The sequence below is a fragment of the Culicoides brevitarsis genome, chromosome 3, assembly GCF_036172545.1.
Source record: "Culicoides brevitarsis isolate CSIRO-B50_1 chromosome 3, AGI_CSIRO_Cbre_v1, whole genome shotgun sequence".
NCBI lineage: Eukaryota > Metazoa > Arthropoda > Insecta > Diptera > Ceratopogonidae > Culicoides > Culicoides brevitarsis.
This window is the reverse complement of record NC_087087.1, coordinates 1,628,362-1,647,215: the sequence shown is the minus strand read 5'-3', so window position 1 is coordinate 1,647,215 and position 18,854 is coordinate 1,628,362. Positions and strand designations below refer to the sequence as shown.

At 27.0% G+C, this 18,854-nt stretch overlaps 3 protein-coding genes across 3 annotated transcripts in view; 1 reads left to right on the top strand and 2 right to left on the bottom strand.

The window, feature by feature from the left end:
* LOC134833530 (tachykinin-like peptides receptor 99D) overlaps nt 1–8,144 on the top strand; it is a 53,248-nt gene extending 45,104 nt beyond the window's left edge. The window contains exon 10 of the mRNA XM_063847868.1: nt 7,882–8,144. Coding sequence (XP_063703938.1) covers nt 7,882–8,144 — 263 coding nt within the window. The remainder of the gene's footprint in view (nt 1–7,881) is intronic.
* Nucleotides 8,145–12,887: 4,743 nt separating this feature from the next.
* LOC134834396 (peptide deformylase, mitochondrial-like) lies at nt 12,888–13,752 on the bottom strand. Its single transcript, XM_063849044.1, has 2 exons — nt 13,587–13,752; nt 12,888–13,529 (listed from the first exon to the last, which is right to left on the bottom strand). The coding sequence occupies exons 1-2, from the start codon at nt 13,672–13,674 to the stop codon at nt 12,973–12,975; spliced, it is 645 nt and encodes a 214-aa protein (XP_063705114.1). The 5' UTR covers nt 13,675–13,752; the 3' UTR covers nt 12,888–12,972.
* A 2,504-nt stretch (nt 13,753–16,256) lies between these two features.
* LOC134834395 (uncharacterized protein C18orf19 homolog A) lies at nt 16,257–18,235 on the bottom strand. Its single transcript, XM_063849043.1, has 3 exons — nt 17,694–18,235; nt 17,474–17,619; nt 16,257–16,720 (listed from the first exon to the last, which is right to left on the bottom strand). Exons 1-3 carry the CDS (start codon nt 18,092–18,094, stop codon nt 16,323–16,325), a joined length of 945 nt encoding a protein of 314 aa, XP_063705113.1. The 5' UTR covers nt 18,095–18,235; the 3' UTR covers nt 16,257–16,322.
* Between the last annotated feature and the right edge of the window lie 619 nt (nt 18,236–18,854).

Genomic DNA, 18,854 nt, shown 5'->3' with positions numbered 1-18,854 from the left:
TGTTTGCAAATTTCTTTGGTTTCGCAGCAAAAAGAAAAATAACTTTTGTTGCCTTGTCGCCAAAAAAATTTGTAAAAACAAGATTTTTTTTTCATCGAGGGAATTTTTGCTCAAGGTTTTCGAAATCCCTCGGATTTTTTGGTCACTCAACTCCTTGACGATTGCCATCAATCATGGCTGAACTTGAACTTTGCGCAAAAAGTATTAGATTACCCGAGCTATGACATCAATTGTAAATGACATCATAAAATTTATCTTCTCTCGTTTTTCGTTTTAAAGTCTTGTTCGTGCAACAGCTACAAAAAAGGGATATCTGATATTAATGAGATCGGACTAAATGTAATTGGATTTGCTTTGGACGTTTATTTTCAAATAAACAGTATATCAAATAACTTTATCTGTGTCGACTTATCAATATCACGTATAGCTATAGCGATTTGTTTTATCTTAAAAAGCTTGGAAAATAAATGAAATACGTGGGAAGCAAAGAATAAACGAAACAAAGGACAGATTTTCTCTCATTTTGTTTCAAGGGACATTGAAAAGTTTTTTTTTGTGTCTGTATTTATCTTTAAATTTATAAAATTTAACGATTGTCTGGATTTGGAGACACAAAAGCAAACAGATTTCGATTCATTATCGGACATTAATTGGTTGTCTTTTGTCGTTCGATAAAGCAATTGTTGCGCACAATGGGCGAAAATTTCATTTTTTCGACCAAAAAATAAAATTTTGTTTTTATAAAATGAAAAATTTTACAATTTTTTTAGGTTTTTCAAAAAATGTTTAAAATTTCAAGTTCAAAAAAAATTTGAAAAAAATTTCAAAATTTTTTTTTCTTTTGTCATTCGATAAAATAATTGTTACGCACAATGGGCGAAAATTTTCTTTTTTGATCAAAAAATTGAATTTTTTTTTTATTAATTAAAAAATTTTAAAATTTTTTAGCTTTTTCAAAAATTTTTTAAATTTCAAGTCAAAAAAAAATTTGAGAAAAATAAAAAATTTTTTTTTTGTCGTTCGGTAAAGCAATTGTTGCGCACAATGGGCAAAGTTTCATTTTTTCGACCAAAAAATAAAATTTTGTTTTTATAAAATGAAAAATTTTACAATTTTTTTAGGTTTTTCAAAAAATGTTTAAAATTTCAAGTTCAAAAAAAAAAAATTGAGAAAAATTTAAAAATTCAAAAACTTACCTGAAAAATGTATTTTTCGCCCACTGTGTCATTTTTTTTAAACTTCAAATCCCCCTTTTCCATCACAATACTCTCGTCATTGAATGATTAATGTTTTTTTCGACCGCATTTTCAACATAGCTTTGCTCCTGCATCTGTTCTGCATCATGTTTCATTTATTTTGCCATGAAATTTTTCAAGTTTTATGAGCAGGTGATAAAACATTTTGCTCATCATCGTCGTCTAATCTCTTATGCATGCATTTTTTCTGAATATTAGTTGGAAGCATGTCTCACAAATGGATTTCATGCTGTTGTTATGACGTCATTTTTCGCATCGATTGCAAGCAAAATCGATGTGAAATTGACATTGATATGAAAAAAATTTTTTTTTCCTTTGCCATAACGAACCAAATGATGATGAAATGTCATCAAAAAGGAAAAAAAGTTTATTTTCCTTTGTTTTCTTTATCTTTATGGATTGAAACGGAATGGATCGATATCTCGTTATGTTATGATAGGCAGTGAAAGAGTTGTTTGCAAAAAATATGACTCAAAAGTTTTTCAATCAAATTTCGAAAGTCCCCTAAGACTTTCTTTCTCTTACTAAATAATATTTAATGCTCACAGCAAGCTTTACAGAAATTCAATTATTTTAATTCAATTCACGAGAAATTAAATTCATTTCTGATTTGCATAAATGCAGCTAAAATTCGTCCTTTGTTCAACTTTTCGCCCGAATTCTCACCTGTTTCGACACACAAAAGAAAAACAAAAACGTCGTTTGATCGTAAATTTATGTGTACTTACTCCGAAAGTTGCTCTTCTACGGCAAACAAGACTGACTGAAAATTAATTCCTAAACAAAACAACATTTTACCACATGAAAAGAGCTGCTTAAGTTCGTTACGTTGCGTTTTTCCCCAAAAATGTTGCATTCTCTTGAAATTTAGTTTTTGCTGAATAAATACGACGAGACAAATTTTTGCATAAATTCATGTTTTAATGCGAAAAACATGAAAAATGCATTCGAGCTCGCAATTTTATCATGCTCGAGACAATTGTTTCGGAAATTATTTAGCGGATTGCAAAAGCTTACATTTTTTCATTTGTTGTAATTACTGCTGCACATGTTTGCTGTTGGCAGTAATGCAAGGTTTCAATTTTGATGTAAATACACAAAAATTTATTATTATAAAATTATATTTTAATGGTTTCTTTTTGTAATTTGATAATTAATGAAAATTGTTTGTGAATTCTGACGTTTTATTGTAATATAATATTTAAATTACCGTAATTTATATGATTTTGAGAGAATTTTAAAATTTTTTATCCTTACGAAAATAGAAGTTAAAACTTGTTTTGTTAACATTTTTTTTTAAAAATTTTAATTTTGAAAATTTTTAACTAAAAATTTTATTGAACATTATTTAAACATTTTCTTATATTTTTTTTTTCTTAAACAAAATAAAATTATTAAAAAAGGAAAATAAAATAAAATAAAAATAAATTTGGTAATAAAAAAAAAAATGAAAAAAAATATTTTTTTTTTGTCTTAAACGTTTAATAAAGTAAAATATTAAAAAAAACGATTTAAAAAAATTTCAATAAAAAATTTATAAATAAATTCTGAATTTTTATGTTAAAATTATCATTCGAGTATTGAAAAAAATTAAAAATTTTATAAAAATTGTAAAAAAATAATATTAAAAATTTAATTTATCTTTTTAAAAATTTTTGAAAAATAAAAAATTATTTTCTGTTCCATTTGAATTTAAATTTTTTCCTTTTAAAATTATCTACTTTACGGTACTTTAGTTTTTTTTATTCAAAACCCTTGAATTTTCATAGTTTTTCAAATAACTCTAATTTAGATTGAAAATTTTAACTTTTTGGTCAATAAACCCCTTATTTAGTAGCAAAGTTAAAATTCATTTCCGTAATTTTCTCCTGTAAATCCTTTAATTTGGTCAAATTATCACTTTAAATGCGTGAAATAAATTTTATGTAGTTCACAGCATACCACAAAAGTTATGTTCGCATTCGCCTAATAAATTTGGTTTTATGTCTCATTGACACAAAGCACACACAGAAGCATGCAAGCCCACACACACATAATTTAGAAATTATTTTCCGAGCAGTTTGTCGGGGAAAGTGTGTGGAAACTAGTTGAAAAAGTACACAGAGCGAGAGTTGAAAAGGCAAACGGCAACAACCCTCAAAACAAAAAAAGCACAAAATAATAATATAATTTCTGCATTTGACCTAAACATAAACAATAAACACCCGAAAACTTTTCCATTGTAATAAACATCACGGGGTGGCTTTTTGTGCCAACACACTTTAATTTAATTCATGAAAATTAAGGGAGTTTAACTATGATTACGAGACAAAAATTGGTGTGTGTCTCTCATTAACTTGTCGGTCGTTTTCTCGCTACTTTTTGACATTCGAATCGACCATTTTATTTATTTATTTAGGATAAATTTTGTCGGATGTTCCTTGGCATGTTAGACAAACTTTCCGTATTATTTTCCTCTCTTTGTCTGTTTGTTCAGTGTCGATTTTAATTTTTTTCCCTTTTTGAAGAAAAAAATCGATTCTTTTAAAATGCTTGGTTTGAATTAATTGGAATAATTTTTAAGCTTAAACAGCTGTTTTGGGATCCATTTTTTGCTTTAAATTTCCTCCTTCACACGTTTCTTGATGAAAAATTCTAAAATAAACATAAAAAAAAATCTTATTAAATAAATCGGATTACGCAACGACAATGCGTCTCAATGTCATTTTCGAGTGCAAGCAAGTGAATGATTTGAGGAAAAAACATCTAATCCTCCCATTATTTTGCTTCGTCTCGAGATGGGGTTGCCTGAGTCGCTTGGGGTTCATTATTCAAAGTCACACATGTTGACACATAAATTACGATTTAATTTTTTTTCTGTTTCCGAGCTGTTTCCGTTTCCACAATTTTTAAAGAGAATTTTTCGCTGTAAAAAAAGAGAAAAAAAATTAAAATTTATCTTTGTCAGAATTATGATTTTAATCATTTTCATATATGTAGAATAAAAGACAAGAAATGTGTTTGTGTGAGGCGCAAACTTAATTAATATTTCTTTTTGAATGAAAATAAACAGATTAAAGTTCATTTCTGTGGAAATTTTATCCCAAGGATCAGCCAACTTGGCAATTTTTATGACAAATTGGAAAGAGAAATGAATAAATGTAGAAAAAATGTGAATTACTTTTCATATATTTTATAGAAAAAAATTTGGAAAATGAAGCGATTTTGAGAGGAATTTATGTCTTAATATTAATATTAATTTTAATTTTAATAATTTTAATAATTTTAATAATTTTAATAATTTTTATAATTTTTGTAATTTTAATTTTTTTATAATTTTTAAATTTAATTTTAATAATTTTAAATTTTAATTTTAATTTTAAATTTTAATTTTAATAATTTTAATAATTTTTTTTATTAAATTTTAATTTTAATAATTTTAATAATTTTAATAATAATTTTTAAATTTTTGTAATTTTAAATTTTAAATTTTAAATAATTTAAATAATTTTATAATTTTAAAAAACTTTTTTTAATTTTTAATAATTTTAATTTTAATTTTTAATAATTTTTTTAATTTTAAAATTTTAATAATTTTAAAAAACTTTAATAATTTTAATAATTTTCTTAATTTTATTAATTTTAAAAAAATTTAATTTTAATAATTTTAAAAAATTTTAATAATTTTAATTATTTTAATTATTTTAATAATTTTAATTTAATTTTGACAAAAAATGCGCTCAAGTATCATAAAAATGAAAAATTTCTTACCCAAGATTCATTTTTTTATTTACATAAATTGCTCGGATTTCTTTCAATTCCATCTCTTACAAGTACACGTTTTAAATAATGAGCAAGAACGATTCTCGTTGTAAAAATGACAAAAATGCACTCAGCTTCTTCGACATTTTTCTCTGTCGTCTTTTGCAAATGCTTCTCCCTAAAACGAGAGAACGAGTGAAAAATTGCACAATGGCATTTTTATCATCTAAAGAACATCAAAGCTCACCTTATTGCCCGTTTTATACGTTTTTCCATCATAATTTCGAGTTTCGACGCAAGACAAAAAGTCGTGACTCTCTCTTTTTCTCTTTCTGCATCTCACGTTGTTTTTGTTGCTGCTCTCGTGTTATTATTATTATTTTTTTTTTGTCTGAAACAAAAGAAAAATAAAACAATATAATTTTTTTTCGCTGACTCGTCAAAAGGTTGAATATGCGGCGCAGATAAGGCACGACTCATAAACTTTTGTTAGTCGTCCCGAATACAAAAATCGAATGTAATTTAAAAGTTTTCTTCTCTCTCCGAGATTTCCATTTTTCTATTGATAAACAAATAAATTAGACACGTTCGTCATTGCCAACTTCTGCTAAAAATTTCGACCTGTGGGAGACAAAAAACACAAAATAATAATGAAATTTACAAATATCAGTAGATATTTCACCTGGAAACTTTTTAACTCAATTATCAAACTATCATCAACTCAATTTGTCTCATTCATTGCACGAAATTAATTTATGTTTGGAGATGGAGGAGAGAAAGGGAAAAACAGGGAATTTATTGTGTGGCGTGTTAAAAAGTTTCTCAACAGACGACAAATTTATTGATAAAGCCACAATTGATTGCAATTTATTATTGAAAGATGTTTTTTTCTTCGTGGTAGCTTTTTGTTTGGAGGACTTTTGAAGAGGATTTGTGAAGATTTGTACTTGTTAAAACAAATTTAAATTGATTTCTCATTGAAATTTTGATGAAACAGATACTCTTAATTGAATTCGAAAATTTTTCGAGATCGAAATTAATGAAAAAATAACAAAATTTTATTTTTGATTAAAAAATTCCTTTGAGATCGAGTTAAAAATTAATTAAAGTCTTTTTTACAATCAAAAATTTCTTTGAAATTAAAATTTTTGTCAAAAATAAAATTTAAAAATTTTTCATCGAGATCGAAATTTTTTGAGATAATTGTCAAAAGCCTTAATTACAGCAGAAATTTAAAAAAAGATCGAATTTAAAAAAAAAAAACAAAAAAAATTATTTAAGATCGAAGTTTTTTTTAAAAAATAAATAAATTTTTAAGCTTCATTTAAAAAGCTTCATTAACCCTAAAATTATTTTTCTCTTCAAAGTTTTAAGAAAATCAACTTTAACTGAACTTTTTAAGGAAATTGTTAAAAAAAATTTTTTTCGAGATCGAAATTTTTAAGAAAATTGAAAAAGTCTTCATTAAGGCTAAAATCTTAAAATTTTCAATATCAAAATTTTAAGAAAATTAACTTCAACTTCATTAAAATTAAATTTTAAAATTTTCTGCTAAAAAAATTTAAAAATTGACATAAAAATTTTTTTTCGAGATCGAATAAAAAAATTTCATAAAAATCAAAAATTTTGAAAATTTCAACATATTTCTTACTCTTTTCCTTCAATTCAGGTCTCTTTAAGTGACTTTAATTCCAAAAATCTTCTTAATGGTTTCTTTTCCAAGCCACGTACGACGCGTCGCTCGCGGTTTCAATTCCCTTCGTTCATTGCTCCTTTTGTTCTTTGCCTCAACCGAACTCCATATCACGTCTTTTTCCATTCTTTCAACTTTTTTTTTGTTTTTGCTTTTCGTACGATAACGACACCATTTTTCTCACATTTTCAACTTTTTAAAAGGTTTTGCCACAAATGCGGTCTCATGCATCGTGCTTCGTTCTTCCATTATTATTACTCAAGTTCACTCCTCCTTTGCCGTCACTTTTTTTTTGCAATAAACTCCGTAAATAATGTAAAAACCGGCGGATTTTGGGGCGAAAATAATTCGATGGCAAACACGATTCTGCTCGTGATTTTATATTTGCACTTATTAAACTCATAATCCTACAGTTCATTTATTTTATTTTTGCGGAGTGCACACGAGCATCGATAAATGTCGATCGAAATGAATATAAATGAAATTACGCATTTTTACAAAATTTATATTGAGTTTGCTGTACAAGATCTGTTGTGACTTTATAACTCGAGAACGATGCGTCTCCGGGCATATGTTTCATGGAGAAAAATTATCTTAAAATATTTTTTTTTAAATTTTTTTTTAAAATTTTTTTTTTAATTTTTTTAATATTTTTTTTAATTTTTTTTTATTTTTTTTTTTTTTTTTTTATTTTTTTTTTTTTATTTTTTTAAATTTTATTTTTTTTTATTTTTTTAACATTTTTTATTTTTTTTTATTTTTGTAAATTTTTTTTTAATATTTTTAAACATGTATTTTTGATTTTTTTTTATTCATTTTTTTTTACATTTTTTATAATAATTTTTTAAATAATTTTTAAATTTAAATAATTTTAAATAATTTTTTTAAATATTTTTATTATTTTTTATTTTAAATATTTTTTAAATTTTTTTTTTTCATATTTTTTTAATATTTTTTTTTTAGTTTTTTTAATATTTTTTTTACCTATTTTTTTTTAATATTTTTTTAAATATTTTTTTTTTTTAATTTTTTTTTTAATATTTTTTTAAATATTTTTTTTAATATTTTTTTTTTGTGTTGTTAATGGAGTGAGCAGCAGATGAAACTGATATTTCGCGTTGTGAAAATCAATTTCTCGACCATTTAAACAAATTGTTTTTCAATTTTTCATTTATTTTTCTCTCATTTCAGGTTCTGTGCGAATCCCGATGCATTTAACGACGTCAGCATGTCATACGGCGCAACATAGTCCCGCGACAAATTCCTCGTATTTGTCGTCGCAACAAAACATGCATTCGCTGAATTCCTTCAATAGTGACAGAAATGCGACGAATGTCGGCGCAAATGTCGCCAATGTGGGTGCGGGCAACGAGATAATTGACAGTCGAAGCGGGAACGTGACACAACGATGGACAACGACATCGCGACAACAGGCGCCGCGTGCTCTCTCCTGACATGGGAACACCGAAGCACCAACGTATTGTGATTGCGCGAAGAAGGCACGACGTTACAGCAGCTTAAATGCCGCCGCCGGAACGAAAAATTCGCAACTTTCGCACATGAACAAAAGTCATAGTTATAAGTCATCGACGGGATCAAATCACTTCACGGATGACCGGAAATTCCTCTCGGCATCGCTAAATAACGGCAACGACGCGACAAATGATGCTGAGACGTTTCTCGGCTCCGATGGAGACACAAAAAAATTTCTGAGAACGTGGCTTTAAGTTGAAAATTTTTGAATTTTGTGACGATAGAAGGCGCCTTTCTTGCTGGGCGAGCAAGAAAATCGCTTTCTACCACAGATTTTGAAGTCAATTCCGTTCGTACATTCATCAAGCAGTGTTGATCTCTTGTTTTGCTATCGAGATTTCGAGGCATGAAGAAATATGTTTTCATCTTGTTCAAAACTTTTATTCGCAAGTACTTGCATCTAATAGAGAAAGATAAACTTTTCTTGTACTTTGTGCCAAGTATGAGTTGTTTAGAAAAAAAAAACTATTTTCTCTCCTTTAAAGTTTTCAAATAACCAAAAAACAACATTTTTATGTCATTCCATCCTTCTGTTACCTAAAAAAAATAAAAATAAAGAAAATTTCTGTAAATAAAGAAGAGAAGAATTTAAAAAGAAGTTAATTCTAAGCATAGAAAAAAAATTAAATAAAAATAAGGAGAAAAAAAAATTAAGAAGAAAAATAGTCACGTAAGATAAATGATGACTTTTAATGATTTATTTAAGCGATAAGAAGAAGTAAAATAAAATATATCAGAAATATTTTTGTGCAAAATTGATGGAATTTCATTTGTTTTAACGAAAAGTGTCTCTTTTTTGAAGGTAAGTGATTTTTTTCTTTTTTTTTCAATTAATTTTTTTTCTTTAAATTAATGTTTAAATACTTGGTTTGAGTTAATTGGATTAGAATTTATTTATTTTATTATTTTATTTTCTTTGCTAAATATAATTTTTATAGAATAAGAAAATTTCATGAAATTTGTTTTTTAATTTTTTTTTATGTTTTTTATTTTTAATTTTTTTATATTTCAGAATTTTTACATAATTTTTATATTTTTAATCATTTGACATATTTTTTTCTATTTTTTTTAGGTATAATTTTTTATATTTTTTTATTTTTTTTAATATTTTTAATTTTTTTATTTTAATATTTTTCATATTTTTTTACATTTTATATTATTTTTTAATTTTTTTTTCTATTTTTTTTTTTTTATATTAATTCTTTTTATTATATTTTTATTATATTTTTTAATTTTTTTTATTTTTTTAAAATTTTTTATATTATTTTTTATTTTTTTTTTTTATATTATTTTTTTTATTTTTATATTTTTTTTTATTTTTTAATATTTTTGCTTTTATTTAATTTACATTTCATTTTATTTAATTTTTCAGTTCTTTCGACATTTTTAAATTAATTATCAGGTAAAGTTTGTGAATATTTTCCATAATTTCATGTTTTTTTTGTAGGTCAAAAAGGCTTCAAGCAACAAACGAGCCACTTGATGTGAAAATGTTGTCTGCTTTGAGAAGTTGAAGGATTTAAAATACATTTGCATAGCTCATTTTTTTCAAACATGAAATTTTTTTTATGAAACTCGAATTCAGAAGAGCTCTTGTTATAATTTCTATATGTCTCAAAACGGAATTTCATGAAATCTGCTTTTTAATTAAGATTTTTTTTTTCAAGAACTGCAAATGAGTCTCCTTCTCATGAAAGCACAAAAGAGCGACACTAACATTGTAACTTGAAAATCTCTCAACTGACTAATTAAAGGACAAACACATTCATTTAGCTGCCATTCACTTTCCTCAAACCGCCGAATACGTGTGAAAATTTTTTCTCGGAGGCGTGACATTTTGCTCTTCATCAAACCTCCTGTGTTCCTGTGAAAATGTGCAAAAACGTCATTATAATTTAATTAGAAATGCGAAATGCATTTCATTCTAAAGTGTTGTACATTTTTCCATAAATGCTTGAAAAAAAATTTAAAACATGAACTTGTAAGTATTTCATCATTTCTCAAGTCGGGCAGAGAGAAATTGCGAGAAAAGCTGTTAATTTTGTGGAATTTTGTTGTAAAATATCCCCCCATAGTTGCGCATTGAATCGTGTAATGGCATTTTACGAGAACGAGAAGGCATTTTGCTAAGGTAGGAAATGCTTTCCTTGTGAGTTGGAAAAAGTACATCGAAGATGATGAAGATGCGAGATATTATCATGTTCGGATTTTAATTAAAATGCACAGCAACAACGCATCATTATTCATTCCATTCTCTTTTTTTAGTGCATTTCGAAAGATTTTGAAGAAAATGAATTTTTATCCGTTTTGATGTCTATCTGTGAATTTAAAAAAAAATAAAATTAATTAAACATAATTTTAAAAAAATATTAAAAATAAATTAAAATTTTTTTAAAATTTAAAAAAAATCATTTTAAAAAAATTAAAAAAATAATTTTTGTCCATGAACTTAAACAAAATTTTAAAGAAATTTTAATTTTAAAAAAATTTAAAAATTATAATTTAAAAAAATTTTAATTTCAAAATAGCAAAATATGAATTTAAAGTTTGAAAAATTAAAAATAAAGTTTAAAAAACTAATTTAAAAAAAATTGAGTACCTAAAATAAAAATTTATAAAGAATATCTTTTTAAATAAAAAAATTAAAAATTTTTAATAATGAAATATAAAATAATTTTTAAAAAATAAAATTTAGAAGAAAAAAAATTATAACTAAAATTGATTCAAAAAAATTAAAAAAAAAGTAAAATTTAAAGTTTATTTAAATTATTTTTTAAAAAATTAAAATTTTTCAAAAATAAAAATAAATTTTTGGAAAAAATTAAAATTTTTATTAAAATGCGATGAAGCAAAAAAAAATTTTTTCATCAAAGATGACTTTCACATTTCGTTTTTTCGTATCTGCGGGTGAAACATGACTCAAAAGACATGACAATTTATTGCAATTGCGCACGTCATTTAAATAAATAAATAGTTGGGCGCTTGTCAAATATTAATTAATATCGGTTTGTCTCATCGTCGAATTTCTCTCGCTGCATTTCAAACTCAAAGCAACTCCTCCTCCGCTTTCGTGGAAACATATTCTGCATCATCGAAGCAACTAAAGCGTGTAATCAAAATAGTTTTATTCTAAATTAAATTTCCTGTTTAACGTGAAAATAATTTTTGCTGCCTTTGAAGCAACGATGCAACAACGAAAAAAAAACATCTGTGAGTAAATAAAATTCAGCACGAGGAGCAACTTTATCATTAATAATGTTTGTTTGCTCGCCTATTCTTTGATAGCTTGATAGATAGCAGCCGTGTGTGTGTGTAACGTCCCCAAGCACAAGAGAAGCACCTTTAAATTGAATTTTTCATTTTATTTTCTAATCAAAGTTTATTTTCTACTTTGCTAACTAACTTCTTTTATCTTCCGTTTCCTCATATTGCATTTTTACTGCTATTTATTACCAAGTTACTCGGAACTTTTTATTATTATTACAATGATGATGATGATCATAAGTTCATAAAAACGTTTTTTTTTGCAAGAGAAAAAGCTTTTTTTAGAGAAAAAAAAAGAAACAAAGACGCTCAAGTCGATAAAAAAATTTAAACAAGGATCGAAGGTATCATCCCATCAACCATGTAGGAGCAAAAAACGATTTTTAATTGAAAAATATGCCATTCATGAAGAGAAATTTCAAACTTTTTCCATATTTCTTCTTTTAAAATGTTCTTTTACGCGAAGTCTCGGTTGCATTTTTGATGGATTGTTCAAGAAATGCGGAAATTATTTTCTTTGGTTTTATTTTTCCCACGTTTTTCAGTAAAAAAATGTATTCTGCGTACTTTGAAATATAATTTTTTCGAAAATTATGAACCAAATAATGCCCATTAAAGGCTATTAAAGAAAAATTATGACTAATTTTGATATAAATGGTGTCATAAAAACCGAAAGATAAATTTGAAAGCATTTTATTCTGAGTGCACGATGCAATTTGTGCAATTCATGGTAATAAATTATGGTCGATGTGTCAAGTTCAAACACATTTCACGCGATATTCAATCGATTTTAGGCAATTTAATTGTAATTTTTCATATTTTTGTTTAAAAAAATTTTTTAAAGATTTTTTTTTATTTTTTAACTCAAAAATTCAATTTTTAAGAATTTTTTTCACATTTTGCCATTTTAACAAAAAATTTTTTTTTGTAATTTTAAAAAATTTTTACAAAAAAAAAACTTCAAGAAAATTTTCAAAATATTTTTCAATGAAAACCAACAAAGTTCATCAAATTTTTTTACATTTTTGTCAAAAAATTCAATCTTCAATTTTTAAAGAAATTTTTAAAAATTTTAAACTTAAAAGTTCATTTTTTGTAATTTTTTTGTCCAAAAGTGAAAATTTTGAAATTTTTTTTTTTTTTTTTTTTTTTTTTTTTTGTTAAATTCTAAAGTTAAATCTTTTTAGAGAAAATTATGTATTAACATTTCTGTTTAAAAATTAAATTTTCAAAGAAAATTTTCATACTTTTGAAGAATATTTTAAAATATTTTCAAAATTTAAAAGTGAAATTTTAACAAATTTATCAAAAATTTTTAACTTATAGAATTTTTTCCATCGAAAATCTTTAATTTTCATACTTTTTTTAAATTTTTAAGAAAAAAATTCAAAATTTTTGTGTTAAAAATTCAATTTTAAAGAAAATTTTCAAAAATTTAGACTCAAAACTTCAACTTTTCAATAAATTTCTCATAAACTTTTATTCTCATTTCGCATAAAAAGGCATTTCAATCCTCCCCCGTTTCTCGTTCACCGTTTGCCATAACGTACAACTGAAAGTTTTCGGGTCCATCCGATCTGTAAATGGAATTCCATTCAAATGATCGATCTCGTGTTGCGCAATTCTCGCATTCCATCCCTCAAAATCCCATTTTTTTGCATCGCCATGTTCATCATAACCTTCGACGGAAACTGCTTTATGTCTCACAACTTCAGCTGAATATCCTCGAACGGACAAACAAGACTCGACATCTTTGATTTTGTCGTAATTCGTGACATTAAGAACGGGATTGACGATTACCGTAAGAGGCAAAATTTTCATTTCGCGTCTCTTGAAGACTTCGGGTTTGAATTTTTTCGCATGGGCTTCTGTGAATTCCATCGTGAAAATTTGGTATGGCATCCCGATTTGATTGCAGGCGAGACCAACGGCGTTAAATTGACGCATTACGGAAATCATGTGCTTGATAAGTGTTTGAACTTCGGGCGTTTTTATCGTTTCGGGAGGGATTTTTTCACATTTTGTGCGAACAATTGGATCTCCTACAATGAAAAAAATTGCGAAATAAAAAAAAATCACGTTGAAAAATAAAAATTTACCAATTTGTACTGCATGTGAATACGGAGGGAGGATCGTTCGTGGCTGAAATGCTTGCTTTATTTTGTTTGTCAAGCCACGAAAAGGCATTTTTGGAAGAAAAATTAAAATTTTCCGGCGAAAATGTTGATGATGTAAACAGAGACAGCTGTTAAAGCAATTTTCCTTCACGCTAATTCAATTATTGAGTTGGTTGAAAGTGATAAATTGTTGTTTTCATCTTCTCATGCTTCGATCGGAGACTAAATTTCAAAGATTTTCATCAAATTCGAGGACTTTTGGTTGAAATTCGACTTGAAAACCTGAAAATTCATCAAAATTAGGTAAGAATTTTAAATTAAATTTAATAATTTACTTTTTTTTGTAGATTTTTGACATGTTTCGACCTTCAATGCTTCTACAAGACTCCTCGAGGCACGATTTTCATCAATTTTGTTCCTGTTTCTTCTTTAAAAGACTTCAATCTGCAAAAATTCATCATTTTCATCAAATTTTGTTAAGAAAATTTCACCAATCGAAGTAATCCATGTCAAATTTTCATCATTTCAACAAATTTTCTCATGCCAAATTTCAAAATTCTCGTATTTGAATCAAATTCTGAAGTCATCATCGTAATAATGCCCCAAAATGCGAAGAATTCCGTTCGTTGCGGTGCGCAGCAAAGAATTAATCTGCAAGAAATGCTCGGAAAATCGAATGAAGTTGTCATCAACGTCGATAGCGTTACCGAAATTCTCGTGTCCCTCGAGAAAAACAAGAGCAAAGTTTGTACAGTTGTGAAAAAAGCGGCAAGTTCCTGTCCCTTATCTGAATCCGTGTCAGAAGCAAGTCTCGATTTCTCGAAAAAACATCGAAAAACGCGTCGCATGGAGTCGTGCATGGATAATTCGATGTTTGGATCGCGAGAAAAGCCACAAAAAACGAAAAAATCGGGACCAAAAGACATGTATCCATGCACGGAAATGAGCATGAGACAACAAAATAAGTCAAATATGTCAAAGGGAACGCGATACGACGAACGATGTGAATGCCCAAAGTCAAATCGAGACAAATCACGTGAAATGTACGAAGATTCGGGGACTTTTAAAGCAGATTGGTTGAAAAAATATCCGTTTTTGGAGAAGAAACCACGTGATCCGTGTGCAGGAAGTTCGTGCAAGTAAAAAACGAGAGTTTTGAGGATCCTTGTCGAAGAAAACCGAAAGTTATGAGATCAAGAAATGATGATTTTGAAGATTCGTGTGGAAAAAATGCGAAAAATATGAAGTCGAGAGATGAAATGTACGAAAATCCATGCGGAAGAAGAGATAAAAATGAAAGTTACGAAGATCCGTGTGGAAGAAAGATGAAAAAAATTAAAAATTATGAAGATCCATGTTCGAGAAATGTGAAAAAGGAAGCTTTTGAAGACCCATGCGGAAGAAAAATGAAAACCAAGAAGTCAAAAGATGATTTTTATGACGATCCTTGCGGAAAAAAGCCAAAAAATGAACCTTCAGAGGACCCGTGTGGAAGAAAATTAAGAAATAAAAAGTCAAAAGATGATTTTTATGAAGATCCATGCGGAAGAAAGTCAAAAAATGAACCTTTTGAAGACCCATGCGGAAGAAAAATGAAAACTAAGAAGTCAAAAGATGATTTTAATGAAGATCCTTGCGGAAGAAAGCCAAAGAAAGAAATTTCTGACGATCTTCGTTCACGAAAACCCAAAATTTCAAAGTCAAGAGACGATTTATACCCCATGAAGTACGAAGATTCATCGAAAAAACCTCGAAATATGCCTTCTTGTGAGAAACAACCACGTTCTCGCATCCCAAAAATGGACCCATGTGCAATGAAAAGCAAAAAATCCTCCGAAAAACTCCGTTCAAAGCCTTCCAAAGGAGATAATTCCTCTCGCAGCATGAAATCCGACCCATGCAAAAGTCAAAAATCATCAGAAAAACTCAAAAAAGGCGCAAATTGCAGCTCAAAAGATCAAAAATCATCAGAAACATCCCAATTGGGCATTCGTGGATCCCAAATTCATCCGATAAAATCCAAAAGACGCCCTTTACCATCAATTGCGCCTGCTGATATTGCCCGTTACGAGTCTTCATGTCCCCCATCTCCATGTATCCCGCAAACGACATCTTGCATTTCCGTCGAAACATGTCAAAATCCATGCGTTGATCCCTGTTCGGGTATAAAAAATATCAAAAAATTAAATTTTAATTTTTTTAAAAAATTTTTATACCTAAAAAATAGTTCTTTCATATCATTACAGACGTTGTTAACTCGAATTGTGCCTGAAATCATCATAAAAATGGAAGATCTCAACTTGGAAAAAGCTAAACTGAAGCGTTGTAACATTCAAATTGACGACAATGAGGAAGTTTGGATCGTTCAATGTCCCAAAAGTGTCGATTTACGGGATTTAGTTGGAAGTAAAATCAAACTCGGCAGTTATTGTAAGACAAGTTTCAAAGTTGAAGACGAAAATATTGATTGTGTAGCTCAGGAATACCCAAAAAAGCGAAAAATTTCTCTCGCAACTGGAAATGGAAAGTTACGACAATTCGAAACTCTCGGATCAATCAAGATCAAAAAACGAAATTTGTCGAGCGTTAAGAGAGAAGCTCCAAAAATTAGTCTCGAAAGTCCAAAACGAGTAAAAACCGAACGTTAATAAATTCATCTCTTTTTATATATTAAACATTTTCGTTCGAATCGATTCACAAATCGATAAATTGCCCCTTTCAAAGTTTTTTTGTCTCCTTGTCAGATTTTTTGGTTGTTTCTGATTTTTTCGTCGCGTCTGAGGTTTCTGTTTCTCCTTCGGGAATTGTCGGAGGTTGCGGATTTGAAACTGTGCCGACAGTTTTCATGCTGTCTCGAAAGTCTTCTTTGAATGTTTCGAGTTCTTCTTTCATAGCATCGCGTTTTACCATGAGTTCTTCCTTCATTGCGTCACGTTTTTCGATTAACTCTTCTTTTAATGCGTCTCGTTTCTCGATGAGTTCTTGTTGTTTTTCGGCAACGCGCGTTTGAACACTTTCCTTCTTGTCCTGATAAATTTGGTACATTTCGGCGCGTGATGGGACAGGTTTGATGTATCCGAGACGTACGAGATGCTTGATAGCGACTGTTGTTGCTCCTAAAAATGGAAGAAAAAATTTATGAAAAAATTGTTTTTTTTTAAATTTTATTTTTTTTTAATTTTCTAAAAAAAAAAAATTTTAAAAATTAAAAAAATTTAAATTAATAATTACAAAAAATATTTTTTTTTTATTAATTTTTCGTGAATTTTTGAATTTTTATGATTTTTCAAGAAATTTTTAAATTTTTCAAACGCGATATGATAGAAAAAATTCTTTAAAAATTAAAAAAAAAAAATTAATTTTGAAAGAAAAAATTTTGAAATTTTTTTTTAAATGCGGTTAAAATTAAAAATTTCTTAAAAAATGATAAAAAATGAAAAATTTCTTGAAATGCGATAAGAATTAAAAATGATAAAAAATGAAAAAATTTTTAAAATGCGGTATGAATAAAATAAATTATTTAAAAATTGAAAAAAAAAATTTTTTTTGAAAAATAATTTTTTTTAAAAATTCAAAATTTCATGAAATACGGTAAGAATTTTTTTTTAAATGATTAAAATTGAAAATTTCATGAAATGCGGTAAGAATTAAAAATTTTTTGAAATGCGGTAAGAATTTTTTTTTTTTTTGAAAAATGCGGTAAGAATTAAAAATTTCATGAAATACGGTAAGAATTTTTTTTTTTTTTGAAAAATGATAAAAATTGAAAATTTCATGAAATGCGATAAGAATTAAAAATTTTTTGAAAATTTTAATTTTTTTTTAATTTCTTTTCAATCAAAAATGAAAATTCCTTTAAAAATCTTTACCTAAAGTAACGGTATATCTGGCTGGAGTAGCAATTTTGTACAACAAATAAGCAACAGCAACATGTCCCATACTCGAATCTCGAAACGGCTTAATGAGCGTGTCACTGAAATTCCAACTTTGCATGATAGCGACGATATCCATCCCGCTAAAAAGTAAACAAAACGCACCTTCAGTACATCCCACGTACACAAAAAACGCAGCAAAAGAGAAAGTTTTTACCTTTTCGATACGTAATAGAAGGTTCCGAGCCAAACTGCGGATGTCGCGAGATGAACAGGCACCAAAACATACCAATACTCCTTGTACATCTTTTTAAATCGCGCAATTAATCCCAAATTCTCGAATTCATCTCCCGGCTTGACTTTTTCCTCATCTTTCTGTGAAGTTGGAGTATTGGATGATGAGTTCGAAGATGCTGACCTACTTGATGATAAGCACAAAAGTTGCCGGAAATGCGTCTCCGGCACGCTTGACAAGCATTTGTTTGGCTTCAGGGCATCATAAAATCGTAATCTCGTCGAAAGTGTGCCGCAAAATCGCTGAGGAAGATGATTGTGTCGAAATTTGGAGGCATTACTGACTAACTTTAACATTTGACGACATTTTGAGCTTAAATTCATAATGTTTGTTTGTGTGAAATGTGCGATTATTACTACTAACACGCGTAGCGAAGCACTTTTGGTTACTTTGTATTTGATTTGCAGCACTAATAAATAAAAATTATGCAATTTTTGGGACTCATGTTATATGACAAACACGTATCAGCTGTGCGGATGACATTCAAAATATTCATTTAGGACGATACAATTGCCAAAAATGTTTAAAATTTCATAAATTTTGAAAAAAAGTCAATTTTGTTAAGATTTTGAACATTTTGAAAAACTAAATTAATTTAATTTTTATTTAAAGCAAATCTAATAAAAAATTATAAATTTAATAATAAAAAAATTTTTCAAATCAAAATTAAATTTTTTGAAAAATTTTTTATAAAAATTTAAATTTTGAATTTTGTTACTCAATTTGAATTTCAAAAAAATTAAATTTGAATTTTTTTTTTAAATTAATTTTTTTACTCAATTTGAAAATTTCTCTCAAAAAAATTATTTTCAAAAAAAAAAATTCAAAAAAATTAAATTTAAAAAATTTTTTTTAATTAATTTTTCTTTCTCAATTTAAAAATTTCTATCAAGGAATTAAAATTAAAATAAAAGTAATTAAATTTTTAAGAAAAAAATTATTAAAAATAATTTTAAGGAAAAAATCGATATTTTCAAAATTATTTTTATAAAAATTTTTCAAAAATTTAAATTTTTATACTTAACATGAAAAATTATTTTTTGTTTCAATTTTTGTAACGACCTAATAACAAAAGTTATCAAT

Coding starts and splice junctions, on each gene's coding strand:
- LOC134834396 (XM_063849044.1), bottom strand. CDS start 13,674: ATGCCTTTTCGTGGCTTGACAAACAAAATAAAGCAAGCATTTCAGCCA. Junction 13,530..13,586: donor TTCACATGCAGTACAAATTG/GTAAATTTTTAT, acceptor TTTTCATTGTAG/GAGATCCAATTGTTCGCACA.
- LOC134834395 (XM_063849043.1), bottom strand. CDS start 18,094: ATGAATTTAAGCTCAAAATGTCGTCAAATGTTAAAGTTAGTCAGTAAT. Junction 17,620..17,693: donor TTCTATTACGTATCGAAAAG/GTAAAAACTTTC, acceptor TTTACTTTTTAG/CGGGATGGATATCGTCGCTA. Junction 16,721..17,473: donor CAGATATACCGTTACTTTAG/GTAAAGATTTTT, acceptor TTCCATTTTTAG/GAGCAACAACAGTCGCTATC.